This window comes from Chiloscyllium plagiosum, unplaced genomic scaffold (genome assembly GCF_037043375.1).
Source record: "Chiloscyllium plagiosum isolate Xiang-an unplaced genomic scaffold, Cpla_swu_hap1 HiC_scaffold_6, whole genome shotgun sequence".
Lineage (NCBI taxonomy): Eukaryota > Metazoa > Chordata > Chondrichthyes > Orectolobiformes > Hemiscylliidae > Chiloscyllium > Chiloscyllium plagiosum.
This window is the reverse complement of record NW_028270144.1, coordinates 91,815,914-91,841,397: the sequence shown is the minus strand read 5'-3', so window position 1 is coordinate 91,841,397 and position 25,484 is coordinate 91,815,914. Positions and strand designations below refer to the sequence as shown.

Genomic DNA, 25,484 nt, shown 5'->3' with positions numbered 1-25,484 from the left:
AGGAAGAACCTCCATACAGCTGGGGAAAAAGGAGGCCAATTCATTGTTGACAGCATTGTTGGCAGCTCTGTTGCGTAGAACTGCAATCTTGGCAAGGTATATTGGGGAATGTTCAATTTTGTTATATAAGATTGTAAGAAATAGGAACCGTAGAAAGCTGTTTGTCCGCTCGTGCCTACTCCACAATTCAGTAGGATCGTGGCTATCCTACATTCCTTATGTTCACTTTCCACTCTGTTCCCAGTAACTTTTGATTGCCCTATTGATTAAGAATCTAAATATCCCAGCCTTAAATGTGCACAAGGACTCTGCCCCCGCATCTAACTGTGGAAAGAACTTCCAAAGACTCTCAGTCCTCTGGGATGGGAAATTCTCCTCATCTCAGTCTTAAATTGGTGCCCCTTTCTGAGACAATGCCATCTGGTCTGAGACTCTACCATGAGGGGAAACATCCTCTCAGCATTTATCCTGTCAAGTGTCTTAAGAATTGATGTTTTAATGAGATCACCTTTCATTCTGTTAAATTCCAATTAGTACAGTCCCAATCTGTGCAGCTTTGGCTCATAAGACAACTACTCTCTACCAAGGATCATTCGAGGGAATCTTCTCTGAACTGCCTCCAATTAAATAATATCTATCTTAATCAAGGGGATTAAAACTGCTCACAGTACTCCAGATATGGTCTCACCAGCAATTTGTACAGTTGCAGTAAGACTTCCCTACTCTGATACTCCAACCCCCTTGAAGTGAGGGCCAACATTCCATTAGCCTTCCTGGTTACTAGCTGCACGAGTGTGCTAGTTTCTGTGTTTCATGCACAAGTCCCTTTGTGTTGCAGCTTTCTGCACTTTTTCTCAATTTGAATAATACTCTTCTTTTATCCTCCCTTCCAAAATGGACAACTTCACATTTTCCTACATTGTACTCCATTTGACAACTTTTTACCCACTTCCTTAACCTATCAATATCTCTCTGTAAACTGTATACCACTTGCAATTTGCCTATCCACCTATTTTCATGTTGTTTGCAAATTTGGCTACAGACATTAATTTCTTCCCTCCAAGTCATTAATATACATTGTTGGCATTGGAAAGACTTGCAATCCCAACACTGACCCCTGTGGAACCCCACTGGTTACAGATCATCAACAGGAAAAGAATCCATTATCCCCTTGCATTGAAATGGAACCCATTAGCCAATCCTGTAACCATGCCAATTTATTATGTCCAACACCTCTTATGACTTTTACTGCTATGATATATTCCTAACCATGCCCTGAGTTCATCTGCCTTCCCTGTTAGGCCCCTTGCATTGAAATAAATGCAGTTTAGTTTATTAGTCGTACCTTGTCCCTGCCTGCCCTGACTGTTTGAGTTGCTTCTGTTCTCAACTGTACCAGTCTCAGATTGATCTCTTTCCTCACAATCTCCCTGGGTCCCACCTTCCCCATCTTACTAGTTTAAATCCTCCCGAGCAGCTCTAGCAAATTTCCCTGCCAGTAAATTAGTCCCCTTCCAATTTAGGTGCCATCTGTCCTTCTTGTACAGGTCACTTCTACCCCAAAAGAGATTCCAATGATCCAAAAATGTGAATCCTTCTCCCATGCACCAGCTCCTCAACCGTGCATTCATCTGCTCTATCCTCCTATTCCTGCCCTGACTAGCTCGTAGCACCAGGAGTAATTCAGATATTACTATTCTTGAGGACCTCCTTTTTAACTTCCTGGCCTAACTCTCTCTATTCTCCCTTCAGATTCTCAACCTTTTCCCTTCCTATGTCTTTGGTTCCAATGTGGACAATGACCTCTTGCTGGCCCCTCTTCCCCCTGAGAACATCCTGCATCCTCTCTGAGACATCCTTTATCCTGGCACCAGGGAAACAACACACCATTCTGATTTTTTGCTGCTTGCCACAGAAACGTCTGCCTGTACCTCGGACTAGAGAGTCCTCTAACACAATTGACCTCTTGGAACCCGACGTATCCCTCATTGCATCAGAGCCAGTCTCAGTACCAGAAACTTGGCTGTTCGTACTACATTCCCCTGTGAATCAAAACAGTATACTTGTTTGAAATGGGGATATCCACAGAAGACTCCTGCACTAACTACCTACCTCTCTTATCTTTCCTGGAGTTAACCCATCTATGTGGCTGTATTGTTGACTTTTCCCCTCCCTTATAACTGCCATCCATCACATACTGTTGCTGTTGCAAATTCCTCATTGCCTCTAATTTGTTTCTCCAACTGATCCATTCGGTCTGATATGATTCGCAACCAACAGCATTTATATTTGCAACCAACAGCATTTCTTTAACTGGCTGAAGTTTTGCTGAATATATGTTCTTTTTAGTAAGCAAAGCATGTAATAATATTTTGGTGTAGTGTCTAATTTAAAGAACGAATAATTAAATTATTAGAAGAAAACCTTTAGTCTGTATTTTGCAAACGTTGTTTTCCACTGACCACACCTGTCTTATTACCTGGTACAGGAGTAATGTCTTCAGATTCGTCCAAAGGTGAGGTAGAGTCCTGAAGTCTAAATAATCAGATTGTTCAAATGTAAGTGGTAAAGTCAATATCTGTAAGGCCAAATATAAAATTACAAAATGTTTATCTCGTGCTGATTACACATCTTATCAATTATGGTTTATGGTGAAAAGGGAGTCAGATAGAGATTAATCCATCTCAGCTTCTATCATGATTAAAGTTTTGATGCAATAAATAGTTCTAGAATCAACTTCTCTTTTTAAAAAAAAACTCTTTTGATCTCCTGTGCCATACCTGTCATGGTGTTTTAACCCATATTTGCCTGTGTTTTTGTTTTGTAAGAAGAAATAGTTCCTCATGAAACCTTTTCTGACCTGAAGCCAGGATCCACCCTACTACGTAGCTCTCCTAAGGTTGTGTGTGTGTCTCTGTGTGTCTGTGTGTGGTGCGGAGAGGTAGTGGTGGATAATAGCACAACATATCTCCATTCAATATTGCTGCCTTTATGGCCACCATTTTTCTACAAACAGATTGATTTTTAACATTGGATAATTGTGGTTTTGTTGTACATTTGTTTACAATTTCAGACATGCATTAAATAATGATTCTTGTGTTCCTTTGCACACAAAATGCTCAAGAAGTGGGATAGGTGCAAGGACTAGTGTCTGATGCCAGGATACAACTAGTTACCGTGTTGGGAAGAGGGAGGATTATTATTTTGGAAATATTGACGCTCCAAATATTTAGGCAAATGAGAAAATCATACAGATGAAATCAAAAGATCCACTCTTTGAAAAGTAATGTATGAGAGATTTCCTACTGCACAGTATCTTCCTGTGGAAGCTATTTCACTGTAAAGGTAGCGTAATTTCATACCCCAGCCCATCCCACATTGGTGGTGTTGAAATACAAATGGATTTACATTAAATATTTTCATTCTATTTTAGTGGCATTGCTTTGGAGGTTTTGTTGAATAGAATATAAAATATTTTGGGTCACATTTTCACATTTATTGTCTTGTGGAGTGGGTCAGCTCCCTAGTGTAGAATACAGCTTATTTCTGCTCTATGTATTTCAGTAGAACAAAAATCCAGCAGGTTCTATAATAGTTAATCTATTCTTTCAGTTTATCACCCAGGTGTTGTGAAATTTCCATGTTTATCAGTTACTTGGAGGAATAAATTGATAGGACGGTGCAGCTCTGAATGAATTTGACTCTTATCCTACTGGTGATGCTTAACAGGTGCTTTGTTTCACCATTGGAAGCTATAGTGGGAAGAGATAAGCAACAGCCTACAGCTAATTTGTGCTATAACTGTATGAAATGATTAATGTACTTTAGCAAGGATTGTTCTGAGAATTACAGATCAAACATCTAGAAATCTGGAGGTTAAAAGTTTGTTGTCCTAAATCAGCAGCTGTGGCTATCTGATTAATGATGACTTGAATATTGTGGAATTGTCCTGCTTCCATAAAATGTTCTGTGTGCCTGACTGCAGTGATTTTTAGCTTGAAAAAATACCTTCTGTTAAAGCCAGTACACATTTAAAATACACTACAAAATATGAACGGGAAGATATTATAATTACTTGAATTTTTGAAACGTTTGATATTTTCAGTGTGTGTAATTTGGTAATTAAATTTCCACTTTGGAAAAGAAAGTATCAGTCAATGTCATTATACCATTTAAATTAAACCTATATGTAATACCATTTACTTTGCTTGTATCACAGTATTTCTTGGTAGACAAGGACATTCTGTGTTCTGATAAATTGATGATATGAGTAGTATTCAATGTAGATTATTGCAACGTATATCATTAAAATGCTTTTTATTTAAATCCCTTTGAGGGTTAATGTGGATCTGCTGAAAAACAAGACAGGAGAAAAAAAAGATGCTCAAACAAAGTCAGTTAATGCGCTATTTTAAATAGTGTTCCCTTATTCCAAATGATACATGTTTAACAGTTGTCATAGACCACACGAAGGTACCTACAGAAGAGGTAGAGTTCACATGACAGTGAACAGGCCAGTACATGTAGCAGGTTGGCATTTCTCCAACATACCTCTTTTCACATTTTTGTAAAATAAATTTCCATGCACTATCATTTACAAGTTTAAATTATGCAAATTACCCAATATACATGGTTACAAATAAAAGTATAATTCATTAGCAAAATGGTGTGTTAACTTTAATCAATTTCATTTTTGTCAATCTCTGCACATGCATTGCATCATAGCCTTTAAATTGTATTGGTTTCGTAATGGTACATGTGTATGTTGTCATTGGCTATTCATCTAGTATCTATATATTTGTAGGGTGGATGTTCCTTCTCTGGAAAGTTTTATTCCCTTGGCAAATTGCTATGGTAACATTTACCAATCCACTTCCATTGCTGGGAAACAGTGGATCTCTGGGAAAGACGGTTGGTCTGTGCTCTGTATAGATAGTGAAAGCCCACATTCCTGACCAGCTGCCTGAAGTGGAAGTACAGCTTCCCTAGTTTCATATAACCTGTTTATGATCAAGGTGACAACTGCTCCACAGGTCCCAAGTTATCTTGTGTGCTGATTCTTGTTAAGAGCACCATTCATTTGCGCACTGAGTGGCTCTTCAATGTTTATCACTGGTAATAATGTGGTACTTTTGTCAAAGAAATGTTTGGCTTCCTTTCATTTCACTTTGGTTTTGTCAAGAAGCCTATTATATCTTCTAATTTCAGTAGCTTCTTTTGCTGTTGGACATATAGCTTGGCTGGGCCATGATTTTAGTCTTTGTACTGGATTATTTTCCACATCTTAACAAGATATATTTTCCCATTCAAGGATTGTCTGAGCTAGATTCGCTAAATTTTTTAAAGATCCCTTTGGTAATTTTCAGTGCTGCCTCAGCTCTTTCAATTTAATGGGGATAGCATGGAGAAGATGTTTGGTGTTGAATTTCCCAACCTTTTGTCGAGGGGCTGAGTTCTTCACTTATGAATTGAGGGCCATTTACACTCACCACGATGTCTGTAACGTCATCACAATTTTCAGGCATCTGTGCAAGTGAAGTAACATTCTTTGTGACACTTTAGAAAAGATGAAAGTAATTTGGGGAAGATCCTTTGAAGTGGTTTGGGGTCAGACTCCACTGTCACTTCATTTCTGCCAAGCAAATATTGATTAAAATGCTCACAAGCAAAGACAGTGGTCAGGCACGCCTTTTCTATTTGGGAATAATTTCATTCTGCTTGCATTAACACCCTGGATGCAAATATAATTGCTTGTCCATGCAGGTGAAGGATTGCTCCTGTTGTGGTAGGTTACAAAGTAATCTCAGGAGTCTTAAGGTATAGGTAGTTACTCCAGAAAAGACTCTGAGATAGCACTGTAACTCAACGAGGAATCATAAATATTTATACATCATAAGCCATGTGGAACAGTACATTACTTGGATTCTGAAATTGTCTGTTTTAGACAAAAACCTTGCTTTTCACACATTCCAAAGTAGCAAGGCCCAAGTTACCTCTGGTCTCACCACTCCCTATCATCCCAAGTGCTATCCTATCTTCTCTCCAAATCCTGTGCTTCATTTCCTTCCTTGACTAAACTTCATTGGTTTGTCTTTCTTGGCAGCGTGTGGCATCGTCCTTATATTTCATTTCCAAATAAGGCCTTAAGGTTAATGCTGGTTCAGTCATGTTTTATTTTCACAAAATCTTTGCTGCATCTGAGCATGTTTACTCAGTTTAACTGACTTTTAAATGAAAATGAATCTTCAATGACTTCTTTAATTATTGCTTACGAAGTTAACTAAAACTCTCCACCTCATTGTAATCCCAACTAGAGCTTCATATGGATTTATAACTTGACTCATGTCATACCCAAATCTCACCCCAAACACTCCAAGTCTGTCTCAGTAACATCATACTGCAAGGTGAATTTATAATTGACATCATAATGCATCAGCACTGGTATCATTGTCACTCATTGTTTCATTCTAATGAAAATGTTTCTTGTTCTGTGTCCCAGGACTGCACATCCTTAGTGGTTAGCTTTGTGTAGAGGTTCACACTGTACGACAAATTAGGCAAGAACTTCACTAAATAGTTATAGTCATAGAACTCAGAAACAGATCCTTCAGTCCAACCAGTCCACGCCAACCATAATCCCAAACTAAACTTGTTCCACCTACTTACACTTGGTTCTGTATCCCTCCAAACATTTCTCATTCATGTACTTAACTAAATGTTTTTGAAACATTGTAACTGTAGCCACATCCATCACTTCCTCTGGAAGTTCATTCCACACAAACCACTCTCTTTGTAAAGGTATTGCCCCTCATGACTTTTTAAAATCTTTTTCCTCTCACCATAAAAATATGCACCTTAGTGTTGAAACTTTCCACCCTAGGGAAAAGATGTCTGCCATTCACCTTATCTATACTCCTCGTAATTTTATAAACCTCTATAAGGTCACCTCTCAACCTCCTACATTCCAGTGAAAATGTCCCAGCCTATCCAGCATCTCTCCATAACTCAAATCTTCCAATTCTTGGCAACATTCTGGTAAATCTCTTCTGAATCCTCTCCAGCTTAATAATATCCTTCCTATAACAGGGCAACCAGAACTGGATACTGTACTCTAGAAGATGTCTCACGAATGTTCTGGACAACCTCAACAGAAAGTCCCAACTCTTAATTCAAAGGTCTGAGCAATCCAATAAATCAGTGCACTGCAATATCATCTGTTGATAATAGTATTTTTGCTTTAGCTCTTGCCTTCTCAAGTTCTCGGTGAAGTCCTTTTGCACATGATCTAATCTATTTGACTTCAGGCAATTTAGTTGCATCTTTTTCTTGTTCAATTTCTGGTTCATGTGGTGAACTGTTTTCAACAGTTGTACCAAACTCTGACTGTGATCCATGATGGCTTCTTCCACCATTTCTCCACATCCATGGACAAGCAGGCCAGCCATAATAGTTTCCACGGTGGAAAGATCTCAGAAAATCTCATGTAATCTGCATTGATACTCTCCTTGAACAGTGGAAATGTCAAACAGCATATGGAACTGCATCTAGGGTACTAAAGACCTCTGCTTTGGTAAGCTGTGACAACATTCCTTCAATGGGGTATTCCTCAATATGGGGTATTGAGAACTGTCGAATGTTTTATTGAGATCATTTGAATCTATGCATACTCTTAGATTTCTGTTTTGTGCTAGTACTATGCTACTAATCCAGTCTGTAGGCACTGTCACTTTTTGATTACTTCCTTCTTTTCCAGCTTTACTGTTCAGGCTTGATAGCTGCTGTGCTGGTTTCACATTATCATCCACTTGGTGGTGACATGAGGAATGAGCACAAACCCTAGAAAAACATCTCTCTAATCTTTTAGGATCAGTTCATCAGTTATTGTTTTACTGACTTGTAAAACACTGAAAATCTCTTTTGGCATGTATAGAATTGAGTCCAGGTTTTAGACTTGCTTCAGCTGAAGTAATTGCATTTTGCTGAACACTCAATATCTGGAACTTCACTCCTTTAATCTTCCCATTGCAATGGGTTCTTGACTTAATTTAGCCTCTTGGGATGAGTTTCACTCCATCATATAGCCTCGATATTACCTTTCAGGGTCTCATTGTTGAGTTATCACCTTGAGTGACTTTGTACAGATAGGTAAAGCTCATGATATTGCACACAGCTCTAGTGACTAACTGACATTTCATGTTCACTTTATTCTCCCGTTCTGCAGTCTTCATTCTAACAAAAAGAAACCAGTATCACCTTTAGATCTGAACATGCCAACTTGTATGACTCCTCAGACATTGGCTGGCATCTTTCCAACAGCTATATTTATCCACTTACTCTGTTTCTTTCCAGCTAGGCACTTGCATGAAAAGTGATTGAACTTCTTGTAGTCAGACAACTACTGTCTTCATGCTGGATATGCTTCCTTTTGATTTACGGGATATCCTCTCCAATATTTATGTCCTGTCCTTTGGCCTTGATCTTTGTACTGGCTTTAGTGCAAACTTTCCTTTTTTGGTTATTTTCACCCAGCCTGGATTGTTTCTAGACATAATACTTTACTAATGTCTACTTGTATTATAGGCTTCTGTTCCAGTGTAACTGTCAAAGCCTTCATTTGTGAAGACCAGTGTGAACAATTCATTTAAAACATTTTGGCATTTCATGATCTACAAATTACTACCACAAATACCCTTCCTCTTTATTTTCTCATTTTCTTAATGTGTACATAGCTTTTATTTAAAATAAGTTTGACCACTCTTACCACTGTCTGTAGTTTGGCTTTCTACTGCCCTCATTGTTTCTAGTTGAATTTTAATTACTTTAAAAGAGTTTGAACAGGTTGGTGCTTTTCTGTCAGTAAAATGAAGAATTAAAATGTGACTTGACTGTAATCTGTCTACAACCATAGAGGCACCAATAAAAATGACTTCCTGACAGCATTAGAATCCATTCTATTAAAAATGGACTCATAGAAGAAACTCAACACACCATCAGGCAGATGGTAGCCCTAATGCTGAGCAGAAAGAGGGACTGAAGACCCTCAACACACTAGAGAGGAAAGCCCTAGAAGAAGTCAGGAGAGACAAGAACATTGTAATCCTACCAGTGGAGAAAGGGCACATGACTGTCATGCTGGACAGAGCGCAATACATTGAGAAAGCGAACACACTACTAGAACATTCTGACATTTACCAACAGATGGCGAAAGACCCGACATCAGAACTAGAAGCCCACATCACAGTTTCCCTGAAAAATTGACACAAGACGGGTGAAATTAACAAGACTGGTTACCAAAAAACAAAGCCAGAGGGATCCAACAAACCCCGCTTCTATGGACTACCCAAGGTTCAGGCGTGCTGTCCTTGCTAATGGTGTTGGTGTTGTAGGGTGTCTGCATCCCTGGTCTGTCTAGTTGCGAGGCTAATGTTTCCTTGGCTGGGGTTGGGAAGGGGTGGGGGAGGGGGGGGGGGTGGTCTATGGAGGTAAATAGTAGTGTCACAATGAAGAAGAACATAATCTTGTCTTATATTGGTGTCCTTGATGATGTTGAGGAATTCTTGGGCAGAGTTGATTAAGTGGGTTGAGCTATCAGGGTAAATATAGGGTAGGGGGAATGTGTCTGGGTGGGTTACTTTCGGAGGGTCAGTGTGGACTTGTTGGACTGAAGGGCCTATTTCCACACTGTAGAGATTCTATGATTCTTGTATGATTCACTAGCAAAACAACTACAACAAAGACTGAAACACCTAGTAGAAACACTAGCCTCGCAACTAGACAGACGAGGGATGCAGACACCCTACAACACCAACACCATTAGCAAGGACAGCACCCCTAAACTACTGGATCCGTGCCTCACAACCCACTTCATCTTCAATGACTAGGTATACAAGCAAATAAAAGGAGCAGCCATGGGATCACTGCTATCAGGACTAATAGCAGAAGCTGTAAAGCAAAGGCAGGTCGGATAGCTTTTCCCACCATTCAGCCTAAACTTTGGATTGAATATGTAGATGTCACTTTTGTCATTACCAAACTTGCACAACGTAGGAAATCCATCAACTCATAAACAACATCCTCACCAGCATAAAATTCAGCAAGGAAGAGAACAACAACCGATTTCACTCCCTGGACGTAGTGGGCGAATGCAAGGCCAGTGTTGAGCTCCAGACTAGTGTAGGCCACCCATACAGAACAAGTACTCAGCTACAACAGCAACCATCCCAACACCCATAAACAGAACATTGCTCAAATGAGCCATAACACACTGCAGCACCATGGAGCTGTGCAAATCTGAAGAACAACTCCTATACTGCATCTTCAGAAACAACAGGTACCCAAAAAGCATAGTCCATCAGTACTTATACGCCAGACTACAACAGGGAGATACAACACGAACAGACACACTGTCATACATCAAGGACATAACAGAGATGACCAGACTACTCTGAGCCCTGGGTATCATGGTCGCCCACTACAACAGCTCCTGATGAGTATAAAGGATGCCATATGCACAACCAGCAGAACCAACCTTATATACAAAATACTATGTAAAGACTGCCACAAACATTACATAGTGCAAATAGGAAGGAAATTAACCATCAAGGTACACGAACCACTAGCCACCAAAAGACATGATCAGCTATCACTTGTATCCATACACAGAGACGAAGAAACACAAACCCGGCAGGGACAACTTATCCATCCTAGGACAAGCCAAACAGAGACATGCACAGGAATTCCTGGAAGCCTGGCACTCAACCTGAACTCCTTTAACAAACATGTAGAGTTAGCCCCCAAATACCAACCACAGAGAAACAAAGCCAGAAATGACACCACCCACGCCAGCAAACCGGGACACAGAAATAGCAAGCGGGACAGAATACCAATGGTCCATCGGAGATGCACGGATGGTGTGATTTAGTATAGTGATGAAACATCTGCAAACAAATTCTACCAGCTCAGCGAGCTAGTCAACAAACTTGACAGAAATCTTTAAGATTATGGAATGCTTTAATAAATAGACACAGGGAAGCTACTTCCAAATGGGGCATGATCAAAACTGGGGACCATGCATAATAATTACATGCAAATAAGGTAAGGAAGTTAAGAATGTGAAACTTCTTAGCATGGAATTGTTAAGGTGAATTAGATTAATATATGAGGGAGAAAGTAACAATTGATGAAGTTATGAAGAATAGTGAGAAAAGACCTTTGCTGAACATAAACACCAACATAGACTAATTGGGCTGATTGCTCTGTTCATGTAGGTTACACCTGCTCCCATTTCTTTTGTGCTGAATTAATTCTATGTACTTAATGCTTTGTATGACCTTCACTTTCTATTTCTTGCTATCTCTGAATATTTCTACTTACCATTTGGATCAATGTTGACACCACGAAGCAGCACTACACTCTTGATTTTGCTATATTTCTTCTTCTTTTCATAGGAATTATACCTTGAATTCTTACAGGGGGTTATAGATGTTGCTGGCAAGGCTAACATTATTGTGCCCATTTCTATTTGCCCTTGAGAATCATTTGTGATTCTAGTTATCGACCAGTTCTGGTGTACTGAAAATGTTGTACCTAATGTAATCACTCTCTTCATTTTTGGTTTCATTGTCTTATTAAGCAGGTGTTGATCTTAATTTCTATGAAATTGTTAGTGCTACCTTCATTTTATCAGATGTCCTCAATGTATCCATTTTGTTTTTAATATTATTACCTCTCACTTTTAATACTGCATTTTCTTGCATTCCTGTTATAACACGTGTTTGTCTATTCATTTATATTGAGCTGTTGGTTGAAAGCTACTTCCAGTTTTTCCTTGAGCACTTTTAATTCCAATTTATGTAATTTTCACTTATATTGTCGTGACTGTGCGTAATAACATTGCATTTGTAAGAAGTCTGATATTGATATGCTATTTCCAATGAATGATTCAAAATTGAGTACTTTTCTTTATTTTGCACTCAGTCATGTTTCATCACTAAATATGCAAACATAAAAGTGCTTTCTCCATTTTACTAATAAACATTTTGAACTCCAGGTAAGCCACAGCAAATTCCAGTAGAACTTTGTCAATTAGCAGATAAGAAAACCCCTAATGAATTCAATTGACTGGCACCTCTCACACAAAAAGTTAATTTCTTTCACACAGACATTCAAGTAGTTTCACATGTGAAGGTCTTTAGTGTCTAAAACAATATCTGTATTTTAAATAATATTGAAATAATATAAAACAATATTATTTTTGCAAATTACTGTGCTGTTGGTGTAATCTGAAAAAGTCATAAACACAATGAGGAAGATCTTCAATAATTTATGATGACGACTGTGCACAGGCACAACTTTAATTTGCTGCGCCATGAAGTAAAAAAAACAGATCTGGACTCATAGCTTCACCATGTGCTAAATTTCTAATTGCAGTCTTGTCTCAGAGATGCTTAGCTGATGACAGGTGCTTCCCTTCAGGGGGTAAAGGAAAACTGGAAAGAAAATCATTGTTTTTGCAACTCATGAGTTATGTTCAAAAAAACATTGATCAGGCAGCTGAGTGGCTTCCCTTGCAGGCTACCTTAGGCAAAAGAGATTAAAGATGATAGAGTAAGAAATATATTGGAAGAACGGCATTTTTAGATTAATAAAGAGAAAGAGCTAATATAAAAATATTCTGGCTTTAAGCTTTAAATTTGAGTCATTTTAAGTAACGCATATATAAGATGAAAGAAGAACAATATTTTATTTGTAAAATCTATAGGTAGCTAAACCTTGCACATTGGAGGGATCCCTTGTGTCCATCTGAGTGACTGCCTGCAGGTCATTCCTCTCTTTAATCCCCACTGTCTGACTTTTCATACCTGACTCCCACCTCCCTCAAATCTTTCACTGGGACCTAACAGACAGGCTCCACCCTGCCACTACAGGAATTGCAAAACCTGCACCCACACATCCCCCCTCACTTCCATCCAAGGCCCCAAAGGAGTCTTCCATATCCATCACCTGCACATCCACCAATGTCATTTATTGTATCCGTCGCTCCCGATGTGGTCTCCTCTACATTGGTGAGTCTGGACGCCTTCCTGCAGAGCGCTTCAGGAAACATCTCCAGGACACCCGCACTAATCAACTCCACCGCCCCGTGACCCAACATTTCAATTCCCCCTCCCACTCTGCTGAGGACATGCAGGTCCTGGGCCTCCTCCACTGCCACTCCCTCACCACCCGATGCCTGGACGAAGAACGCCTCATTTTCCGTCTTGGAATACTTCAATCCCAGGGCATCAATGTGGACTTCACCAGTTTCCTCCTTTCCCCTCCCCCCACCTTACCCCAGTTCCAACCTTCCAGCTCAGCACCACCCTCATTACCTGCCAGTCTTCTTTCCCACCTACCTGCTCCACCCTCCTCTCTGACCTAGCACTTTCATCCCCAAACCATCCACCCACTGCACTCTTAGCTACCTTCAACACAGCCCTACCCACCTCCTATTTATCTCTCCCCCACGGAGGCTCCCAGCCTTATTCCTGATGAAGGACTTTTGCCCAAAACATCGATTTTCCTGCTCCTTGAATGCTGCTTGACCTGTTATGCTTTTCCAGCACCACTCTAATCTAGTCTGTTTTCCAGCATCTGCAGTCCCTACTTTTGCCTGAATTTAACTTCAGCCTAGCTTTTGTAATTTTTCCCCTCTTTGGGTTCTTCCTGTGAATGTAATTGTGATCACCATTTGAAACTGGTGCTGCTGGCATCACATAGCTGGCGGTCAGTTGGATTGGCTGAAGTTGGGACTTTCTTACCAAATGTGACCAGAAGTCTTACCCTGAGCAATTTATGCTTCACCTAAAATAACTGCAGGGAATTTGAATTTTCTGTGCATTATCTTTCAACATTTTAAAGTTACGGGTGCAAGGGGATGGTGGGAACATAGTGTCTGATAAAAATCCTTCCTGTAGAGATGAAAGTGAGGACTGCAGATGCTGGAGATCAGAGTCGAGAGTGTAAGGCAAAGCAGGTCAGGCAGCATCCAAGGAGCAGAAGAATCAACATTTCAGGCATAAGCCCTTCATCAGCCCTTCATGATGAAGGACTTACGCCTGAAATGTCAATTCTCCTGCTCCTCAGATGCTGCCTGACCTGCTGTGCTTTTCCAGCACCACACTCTTGATTCTGTCGAGATAGTCAGACACTACCACAATGGTGAGTGATTGTCAAAGCACATTTACATCTTAAAGTGTACAGTAATGGAAATCAATTAAACTGGTGATAGAATGATGCTATGTCACTGATTTCTGACAAATGCTGCATTTCTGATATTGAAATGAAAGGAAACCCTCCAAAGAAATCTTTGAAAGTGATTTTTGCACACATCGCACTAACATGTTTTGCCAACAATCATCAAATGATGTTTCTCTGACTTGTGATTTAAAAATCAATGACAAGTCAATGATAACACATGAATATCAAAATCAATTGAAGCCAATATTTAAGTTAGGAAGCAAAATTTTATTGAAGGATCTAATTTAAATTTAATGAACACATATAGATTTTGAAGAACAAGATTATTATGAAGGTTACTTCATATTTAAAAGGTAATAAGTATATTTTTAATGCATGATACAATTCTTTTCAAGTGAGTGGAGAACATTTGTTATATTAGATGTTGATTTTTCATTTAAAAGTATTATGATAAAACATTTAACAATATATTAAAAACTTTATTTTAATGCATTTGACAATTGTATCTCTAGCTATGGAACAAACAGCTTAAATTCTTGAATTCTTTAGTACAAAGTCAAAGCAGTTGTAAGGAGAACAATAGCTTGATTAAGGACCTTGAATATAATTACACTGAAAATGAAACAATATTTCATCTTTGTTACAGCAAACCTATTAAATTGAACTCCCTGTATTGAATTTAGATTTGTATCTTTTGCCAACTCTTTGGGATGCAAGGAAGTACAGTATTTTAAGACTTCCTGGAATGAATCTATTGTGAACATTGCAAATCATGGTTTCATAATTGATCTAGATCATAGAACCTAGATATCACAATTTGTTGGTATTGTTTACATTGCTATAATTGTGCAACCAATTTAAAAATATTCAACCTGTGATTAATTGTATTTTTTATGGAACTGTAAAACAATCCTTACTTAAAGATGCATATCGACTCTGTATTCAATACTTAAACATTTCTAAAGTTGGAATCTTTAGAATCTCAGTAGGAACTGGATTTTTAGAACTGGAATAAAAACCTGGGTCGAAATCTGCGCCTGCCCCCGCGGCGGGTTTGGTGGATCATTTAATCAGGCAAAAGAGTTGTGTAAGAGAGCTCCACCACCTTTCGATCTCAATTTGAGTCCAGGATAGGAGGGCCTGTGGCTGGTCTTCCTGTTCATTGACAATTGAGACCCTTAAGTAGGGAATAAATGCATTCTTCGGGCTTTATTCTGTACCACTGTTATTAACCCAGTGGGGGCTCACCATGTGGGGAACAAGGCACCCAAATCTGTGCAGGGTTGTTTGCAGACTCCAAGGTGGAAGGAAGACACTCGTGTAAAGACACTCTGTGCTTGATTGAGGAGCACAGCTTAGGAAGGGGTAGGCTGAAAAATTACACCCTGCCTTTATCCATCCCCTTCCTTAAAAACCTCTAACACCCAAGTGCCCACATGAGCTCCCTCTCACCATTACTCACCTTTGCTACTGTTTAGCCAGCAGCATCCAATGGATGGAACATCTATTCCTGGGGTCCTTTATCTGGGGCAAATGCTTATTTCTGGCCTCTTAAGTGCCTGATTAGCACATGAGGTCACAGGTTTTCCTTTAAAAGAGGAGATGTGCAGCTCTCCCAACTCCCAACTCCTGACTTTGGTGGCCAAAATTCCCATTGTCTCCATCATAGTCTGTCTCTAGAATTGTTTCATTAGCTTGGACCAATGAAGAAAATAATTTTGTTTTTTTCTGTTTTACAGGCTCACCTGACCTCCTAAGTCCTATACTTAGCATAAGAGCTAAGCAATATGTCATTAGCATTAACCAGACACTACATGTGACATGCAGGTAATTAAAGAAATGTCAACATATTAAGCATTTTAATTGGAATTATTTTACATTAGGCTATCCTAGTACTGAATATTAAAAGCATTAAGAAAGAAATTAGATTGTGACATATAATGAAACTATATATGTGAAAAACAGCATATTAAAAATTCCTTTATGTCATAAACATAAGCTACTTGCTCTATTTATGGGTCTTTAAATATTTATATCAAGGGCACTATTGAGGTGAATTTCATAAAGGGATAGAGATCTACTTCACTATTTTGTGCAGTATTAGTATATAAATACAGTAATAAATTTTGGGAAAAGGAAATTTGGGTGGCAATTGATTTCATGATTTCTAGTTTTAGAAGGCTATCCATAGTTTTCTTGTATGTTGTACCTTTTTTAGAACCCACCTATTAAACTACAGTTGTATTTGCATGTGTTACAGAGGGAGCCAGAGATATATTTGCCAGTTTCCTGGTTTTACATTGCTTGTGCTCTCTGGTAACATCATTAGCATCTTTCCATTCAGTAACGATGATGGACATACAGCAATGACCCATTTCTAGATGGGGTGTTTTCATATGGCACTTCTTTGTTGCTATCTAAAGATGCTAATTCTTGAGAAGCAGTGTCTTCCATATGCTGAACATGAAGCTTTCAAATGTCATTGTTGGTTGTTCTGTTCAATACTGTTACATTACCATCCCACTGTAATAATGCTCAATAATGTGGTGCATGGCAGGTCCACATGAGAGTTTACCATATTCCTCTATTGTCAGCTTATGACCTCCCATGTCTGATCATCAATATCTAGGGCCTTCATGTCAGGCCAGCCAGCATCCTGGAAGTGGACCTTGGCATCCTATTGGTTGCTTGGGTCTAGCAATTTTGCCAATGCAGAAATCCTTGTCCCTGTGACTATCTTCCATCCTCCAAAATTGACCAAGGCAAAAAAAAACACCTGTTTAAACACTAGAAAAACATGGGAGCTCTGCTTTTGAGAGGATCACTGTGTCCTGATTTTGTCCTTCAAATCACACAGGCTTTTCACATATTAGTGTCATGGGAAAAGGTTTGGTTAGGGTCGTACTTAAAAGACTGTATACTTGCAGTCTGAGTGCACACAGAAACATATTGCAGTTTTCTTTCCGGGAGTTCTATTGTGGAAATGATCTTCTCTGTACTCCAAGGCCATACTCCTTGCTTTACTTACTTTCATAAATCTCACTAAGGCACTCGCTGCCATCAGCAGGATTTTGGGAAAGACGATTGTCCACCAAAGCTGCGCGGTCTCATTCATGATGACATGCACTTCTCTGTATAGTTAGATACCTTTACCCTTTCATAGAGCATTTCATGAGGAGATGAAGAAATTTCTCCCAATAAAAGTGCAATTCTGTGTTGTTGCCTAGAGGTATAATTGACCAATATTAATTTGAAAATCGTTAATTGTAAACATTGTCTTGCAAGCTATATAGGTTACCATTGTGCACCTTAACATGCATTGTGTTTTCTAGCATACAGTCTATTTTAAGTCTGTTCATTTTAGTCTGCAAGGTAGTAAAAGATATATGTTGACAGCATGATTGAACGCTTCACAGATGGTGTTATCATTTCATTTTGAAATTCAAAGAGGTAGGGAGATGGTATCTTGTACGTCAGGGAATTCATTCACGATTTTAATATTTCCATAGATAACTGACAGTCTGCAATATCAATTGATTCCATTACTTAATTCCATTTGTAAAGGACTGCCAGCAACCATCCATGTCATCACACTACCTTTTAATCACAAAACATTAATCTGAATTGTATGAATGGTTTTTAGTCAAAAGAAAAATTATTGCAAATATTTATGAAGTGCAGGAACTCAATTTGAAGTTATAGTCCTTGATTACTGTAGTTTAAAGCAATCGCAACAACATCCTTTCAAGTGAAAAGTAATTCAAAAAAGAAGTTGCAAGGAATACACAATAGACTCAATTTTTACCTATGAAAAGAGTCAAACTGGTCCATTTAAACTTCAGGTCCTCTTTTCCTAATTAAAAGAATAATTCTTATTTAAAAAGGCATGAAAAGTGAGGCGATGCTGTAAAAACTGAGGGAAATGATCCTTGTAATTATATGCTGGTTGCAATCATGATCAGGGGTAAGAGAGGCCCAATATTTATTTGTATGTTTTGGAAGCTCTCTCCTGATTCTGCTGCTGGTCCCTGCATATTAACATTTAATCTGGGTTATGTCATTAGACCTCAAGCTTGGGTTTCAGTGAAGCTCTTAGCTGACTTAAACTCCAATGCTGCTTCTAGCACACTTGTTAAAATTGCACATGATGTGAACATGTCTTGGACACAGTGGGGTTGAATATTGTCCTTCTGTTGTAGCATTGGTTGGCAGGCCTAGAGGTTGTTAGAAATCTGGTGTGGGATCATGGCAGTTGGCTGAAGCTGATTGTGTGGCAGCACGTTTGTAAACATAGGTGAGGTGGGCTTACTGCCAAACTCTGTGGCAGGGAACAGCTCAAACGTTAGGATGCCCGCATCTCATGGCCATGTAGGAGCTGCAATCATTTTAAATGGCAGCCAGGTTTGCGTGAGGGAGTGGAAATCATTTTGCAACCTTTGTAATCCATTTCTGCAGTTTAAATCTCAATTATTGAATTTTTGTTGCTTTAATTAAGAAATTCCAAAGTTCAGACTTAAGATTCTTCCACTACCATACAAAATCATTCAGTGGCATCAATAGGTTTACCTAAGGTCTGAGAATCACTGTCCAGCCAAGTCACGATGGTGTGTAATTTGGAAGGGATCTTTCCATTCATCTACTGCCCTTGTCTTTCTTGGGAGAAGAAGTTGTGAGTTTGGAAGTTACTGTTGGAGAAGTCTGGGTTAGTTCCTGCAGTACATTTTGCAGATGATACACACAGTGTCAATGTACTTTGAGGGTGAAGGTATTGAAATATAGAGGTGATGATGGGGTACTGATGAAGTGGCCCACTTTGTCCTGTATACTGTCAAGCTTCTTCCATTGTTGGGGCTGCACTAATCCAGCAAGTGGGTAGTATTACATCATACTCGTCACTTGTACCTTGTAGATGATGGACAGACATTGGGACTCAGCAGGTGAGTTATGCATTGCATGACTCCTAGCCTCTATAACCACAGTGTTTATATTGGCTGGTCCAGTTCAATTTGGTCAGTGGTAATCCAAAGGATTTTGATAACGGGGTTTCGGTGTTGGTAATGCCATTGTATATCAAGGGGTGATAGATAGATGGATAGATTGTCTATTATTGGAAATGTTCATTGCTCAGCACTTGTGTGACATGAATGCTGCTTAGCCCTTATCACCCTAACCTGATTGTTGACTGAGTCTTATGCATATGGACAGGAACTTCTTCTATTTGTGAGGAATTGTGAATGGTGCTGAACATTGTGCATTCATCATGAACAGCCTATTCTGACCTTGTAATAGATGGAAATTTATTAATGAAGTATCTAAAGGTATTTGAGCCTAGGACAGTACCTTAAGGAACTCCTGCAGAGATGTCCTGGAGTTGAGATGATTAACTGTTAACCACAACCATCATCCTTTATGCTAGATATGATTCAAATAAACAGAGTGCTTTGTCCCTAATTCTACTGAGTTCAGTTAATGCTAGAGATCATCAAGGCCACAGTCAGTCAAATTTGTCTCACACTACAATCTTTTATTGTCTACGTTTGAACTATTGCTGTAGTGAGTTCAGGAGCTTAGCTAACATGGTAGGAACCAAACTGAGCATCAGTGACCAAGAAGGACCATGAAATTATAGATTGTGGTTCATCTGAGATTCTGCTGCTATTGATGGCCTACAGCATTTTGTGGATACTTGTTTTTACTTGCTAGATCTTTTGAAGTCTGTCCCATTTAGCATAATCATGTCACACAACACAATGGAGGGTATCCCCAATGTGACGACCGCACTTTGCCTTCACAAGGACTGTACAGTGATTAATTCGACAAATACTGCCATGGAAAGATGAAGGTTAGGGTTAGGGTTTACTACAGGTAGATTGGTAAGGATGATATTAAGTAGATTTTTCCCTTTTATTGGTTCCCTCAACATTTGCCACAGGCTCAGTCTGGTTGCTTTGTCCTTGAGAACTTGACCACCTCAGTCAGCAGTGGTATGACTGAGCCACCTTTTGTGATGGACATAAAGTTGCCCATCTAGAGAAACCTGAAATTCTTCCACCAAGTGCTATTCAACATGGAGGAGTGATGACTCATCAGCCAAGGTGGGGACAGTAGGTGGTAATGACCATGTTTGATCACATGCCATGAAACTTCATGGAATCTAGACCCCATGTTGAGGACTCCCAGGGCAATTCTGTCCTAACTGTGTACAATTATGCTTCCACCTCTGGTCAATCTGTCCTGGCAATAGAACACGACAAACCCAGAGATGGTGATGGTAGTGTCCAGAATGCTGTCTGTTAGGTATGATTTCATAAGTATGACTATATAAGTCTGTTGCCTGACTAATCTGTGGTACAGCTTTCCCAATTTTGGCACAATATTTCAGATGTTGATGAGGAGAGGTTTGCAGTTTTGATACAGCTTTGCTTGTCATTTTCATTGCTGGTATCTAGATTGATGCCAGATAGTCTGTCCAGTTGTTCATTTTCTTCAAATTTTATAGTGGTTTGTAGGGCCATTTCAGAGGTACTTAAGAGTCAACCTCATTGCTGTGGTTCTAGAGTTGGGTCTAGGCCAATCAAGGTAAGGTCAGCAGATTTCATTCCTTGAAGGACATTAGTGAACCAAGCGGGTTTTATGATAATTGACAATCACCATTAAACTAGCCTACAATTGCAATTTTTAAATTGAATATTTATGAATAACACAACATTCGTTTTTAGTTCTAGTATAGATTACTAGTCTAGCGACATTATCATTATACCACCAATTCCCCCTAATCATTTACAGTTTTCTCACTGCTATAGATCTGATTCCTACCCTCCTATGCACTTCTCCATGCCAACTTCCTTTCATTAATTGCAGGGGATTAAAACTAGCTAAGAGATTTCTAAATTAGCATTTTCAGTTTACAACTTTTGACTAATCTGACATTTATTTTAAACGTTCTCGGGTTTTGTTTCAACATTTCCATCCTTTTGGTTTAAGATGACACTAGTAACATTGAAGCTTACATACAAATGATATTTCTAAGTAATCTGGTTTTACTTCGATAAAAAGATAAACTGGATTGTGTAATGTTTTACCTTTTTTATTTTCACAGGGGATCATCACATGTGTCATGGTCCTGGCCAAATCATGTAATTAATGGAAATGAAAGACTGAGTATAATTAATTTTAACAGTGGGGTCAGAAATAGACCTTTCTGGAGTAACCTGACTTTAAGCAAAACTCAGGCTAAAGACACAGGATACTATTACTGCAATAGCTCATCATCAAATGCTCGACAAAGAAAGACTGCACTCTATATATTTGTTAAAGGTAAGATAAAGTTTGTGAGAAGATTTGTAGCTCGGGTACTCGTTGCTGTGGTTCTGTTCGCCGAGCTGGAAGTTTTTGTTGCAAACGTTTCGTCCCCTGGCTAGGCGACATCATCAGTGCTTGGGAGCCTCCTGCGAAGCGCTTCTTTGATGTTTCCTCCGGTGTTTATAGTGGTCTGTCCCTGCCGCTTCCGGTTGTCAGTTTCAGCTGTCCGCTGTAGTGGTTGGTATATTGGGTCCAGGTCGATGTGTTTGTTGATGGAGTTTGTGGATGAATGCCATGCCTCTAGGAATTCCCTGGCTGTTCTCTGTCTGGCTTGCCCTATGATAGTAGTGTTGTCCCAGTCGAATTCATGTTGCTTGTTGTCTGCGTGTGTGGCTACTAAGGATAGGTAGTGTACAAAATACCATGCAAGGACTGCACAAAACACTATATAGGACAAACAGGAAGACAGCTAACAATCCGCATACATGAACATCAACTAGCCACGAAACGCCACGACCAGCTATCCTTAGTAGCCACACACGCAGACAACAAGCAACATGAATTCGACTGGGACAACACTACTATCATAGGGCAAGCCAGACAGAGAACAGCCAGGGAATTCCTAGAGGCATGGCATTCATCCACAAACTCCATCAACAAACACATCGACCTGGACCCAATATACCAACCACTACAGCGGACAGCTGAAACTGACAACCGGAAGCGGCAGGGACAGACCACTATAAACACCGGAGGAAACATCAAAGAAGCGCTTCGCAGGAGGCTCCCAAGCACTGATGATGTCACCTAGCCAGGGGACGAAACGTTTGCAACAAAAACTTCCAGCTCGGCGAACAGAACCACAGCAAAGGTAAGATAAACATCATAGTTGTTACTGGCTTAAAGATCCCCTTTGTTTCTGTTAAGTTTACAATACCTTACATTCAATAGATATTTATTCTGTTAGAAATAAACTGTTTAAAAAATGACTAGGAGAAACAAGGAAACAGGTAAGTATGACACTAAATTTTTAACACCTGACAAATCAAGAGCATAGAAGGGTTTTGAGGCATTGGGCAAAATTTTCCACTTGAGGCAGGAAACAGGAGGTGGACTTGTTTTGGGGGATCAGAAACATCTCCACCAGAAATTGTACCTACTTCTGCAATTTTCCCAGGACTGAGCCCTCACATGGAGGTGGGTTTCTAGCCAATTAAAGTCATGGGGGTACCATCACTTAAGGAGATTATCACTGGCTGCTACTTGTAATAAGGGATAGAGTTTGTGCCAGGGCCTACCACTGCATAACATGGAGCCCAGATGGCACAGGGGAATTGGAGGTCCAGCAACAAGAGAGAAAGGAAGGTGGTCATCTTCTGGAGTGTACCAGCCACCTTATTGTGCAGCAGAGGTGTTGCTGTCTTGGGGCTGAAGGGGTTTGCAGGGCACCAGCTGACTTACCTTGGTACTGAACTCTGCTATCTCTGAGCTGCGATGCCCAGTCATTTGTGATCATGCTGAATTCAAAGAATCACAAACTTGTGCCAATCTCCTGTCTCTGACTCATAACTTCCCACATTATTTAAATAGAAACAATCAAATGCCCTCTTGAATGTCTTAATTGAAACTGCCTCCATGATGCTTCCAAGCAGTGCACTCCATACACTTACTACTTGCTATCCGAAAGTTTCCCTTCCTCACTTCACATTTGCTTCTTTTCTGAAAACATTTTAAAGCAATACCCTCTAGTTCTTGATCTGTTTGAGTGTCTCCCCCTCCATTCTGTCCAAATTTCTCATGATTTTGAGTTGCATGGTATCCATGAGCAAATATCCGTTTCTTGGGCGAGGTGATGCAAAGGAGCCCCTAATTTCATAATTTCTTAAGGCTCCTCCAATGAGTCATGAACCCCTGCCAACAAGCAATCCTAACCAGATTTTACTATTCACACTTCCTGAATGTCTGGAAAAATGTCGTACCGTGAACTCTTAACTACAAACAAATAAGCCATTTAAATGTTAAAACTTATGTTTATCTGCATTTGAACTCTTCCAGCCACTAGTCTATTGTCAACACCTCCACCAGAAATTTTATCTACTTCTGCAATTTTGAGAAGCATTTCACGCAGCCAGTTTGAGGTCAGGCAGTTGCTAAAATGTGACTGCCTAGCTGAAAATTTCAACACTTATCTTATTGGAATGGTAGCCAGTAATGGAATGACATCTTTAAATGAGCCTTAGTTGGTGATCCTACAGAAATGTTTTTCATAAGTCTTCTGATTCTGCACTTAATTGGGGCTGATATCAGAATGCTGTAGGGTCCCTACTATCTGATCAAATGCTCCCCCACCACTTACTGACAAGGGGAGGGGCACTCTATTTTTCCAGGCATTCAGGAAGTGTAAATAGCAAATCCAATTAGGATTGCTTGTTGACTTCTGGTGGGGGTAAACCCATGCAAAGGCACTTAGTGCATCAAGAAGAAGATGCACCGCATCCTTTACAAGGACATACCAGTTTGTGGCCAGTGACTACCTATCTTGAAAGCGGATAATGAAAAGAAAACACACTTGAGTATCTCTGACAAGGGTCTTGTGAGACACCTAATTCATGAATATTATAACGTTACCAGCAGATCTTAAGCTTGAAAAATAGCTATGAATTCAATATTGATTTTGATTAAAAATAATCCCTCCAGGGTTTTCAATAGTGCTTGGGAAACAGAAGTTGGTTGAATTAGATTCATTAGTAGTTCTCTATTGTTTCCTGTGGCAGGACATTGTTTATTCAACTTCCCAAATTAGCTCCATGAGGGCCACCGATCTGCTATTTTCCCAGATGTAAAGTGCAAATTTTGAGTTTGTATTGTTTCTAAGCTCATAAATGACACCAAAGGTACCTTCAGTTTGGTGAGAAAGTGTTATGCATGTCTTAAAAATTACTGTTCTTATCAATATGTATTTTTTATTTTAATATTATGCAGTTACTGGTATTAAGGTAATGAAAACTTCTGTCCTTCTGGATAATTTGCAATCACTTTTATGTTTATTTATATTTATTAAATGCTGGACTTGTTTCTACTGCATTAAAATATGGTTTCACCGAATCAACAATGTGGTTAACAAATTTCCTCCTTTGTACTGAATCTGATCTAAATTGTCTATGGGACTTGCATAGGGTTTTTAATCTTTAAATAACAAGAAAATGATATTCTGTCCTTTATTCCTATTCTTTTCTGAATGCTCCTTGCTGGCCTATGGTTCCATATGTGTTCAATCATTTACTATTAATGTCTAAACCTTGCTAATGAACAATGGTATCCCATTGATTGTGGTAAACACTCCAGCTATTTCTGATACTACCATCATTACATGTCCATGTATTTGTAATGGAAAGTGACAATGAGCTGAAATCTTTACCAATACTCCTTTCCTTAACTCCATGACAATAAAAAGTCAATTGCAACACACTAATAAGTACCTGGGTGGAAATCAATTACTTTAATGCAGACTGATGTTCAAATCCAGGATTTTCATGGTCTTCATGTATCAACTATTGACTGATTAAAAATTTGCGGCAATTGGGGGCTGTTTATTTTGTTTTAAATAAAGCTGTTTTCGAAAATAAAGTAATGGGCAATAGTGAATATTCTCATCTACTATTTAAATTTTCCCAAGGCCTAGCCCCTCCTCTATCTCTGTAATCTTCCATTCCCACAGCCCTCCAAGAATTCAGTTACCCCAGCTCAGCTCTGTTCTACATCCCAAACATTGTGGCAATGTCTTTAGCCATTTAAACTAAACTCTAATTTCCCTTTCTTAAACCTCTCTGTCTCTCCACCTCTTTCTCCTCCTTCAAAATCGTCTTTAAAATATCCTTCTTTGAGCAAGCTTGTGCCAGTTTTTGTCTGATTAAGCCCATGTGAAGCATCTATCCATGTTAAAA

The 25,484-nt window shown here is 39.3% G+C and overlaps 1 protein-coding gene across 3 annotated transcripts in view; it reads left to right on the top strand.

The window, feature by feature from the left end:
* Positions 1–25,484, top strand: part of flt1 (fms related receptor tyrosine kinase 1) — a 184,560-nt gene that overhangs the window by 8,424 nt on the left and 150,652 nt on the right. For all 3 annotated transcript variants that reach the window (XM_087988200.1, XM_087988199.1, XM_043692014.2), the window contains exons 2-3: positions 15,978–16,065; positions 21,338–21,555. In XM_087988200.1, the coding sequence (XP_087844326.1) occupies positions 15,978–16,065; positions 21,338–21,555 (306 nt within the window). The remainder of the gene's footprint in view (positions 1–15,977; positions 16,066–21,337; positions 21,556–25,484) is intronic.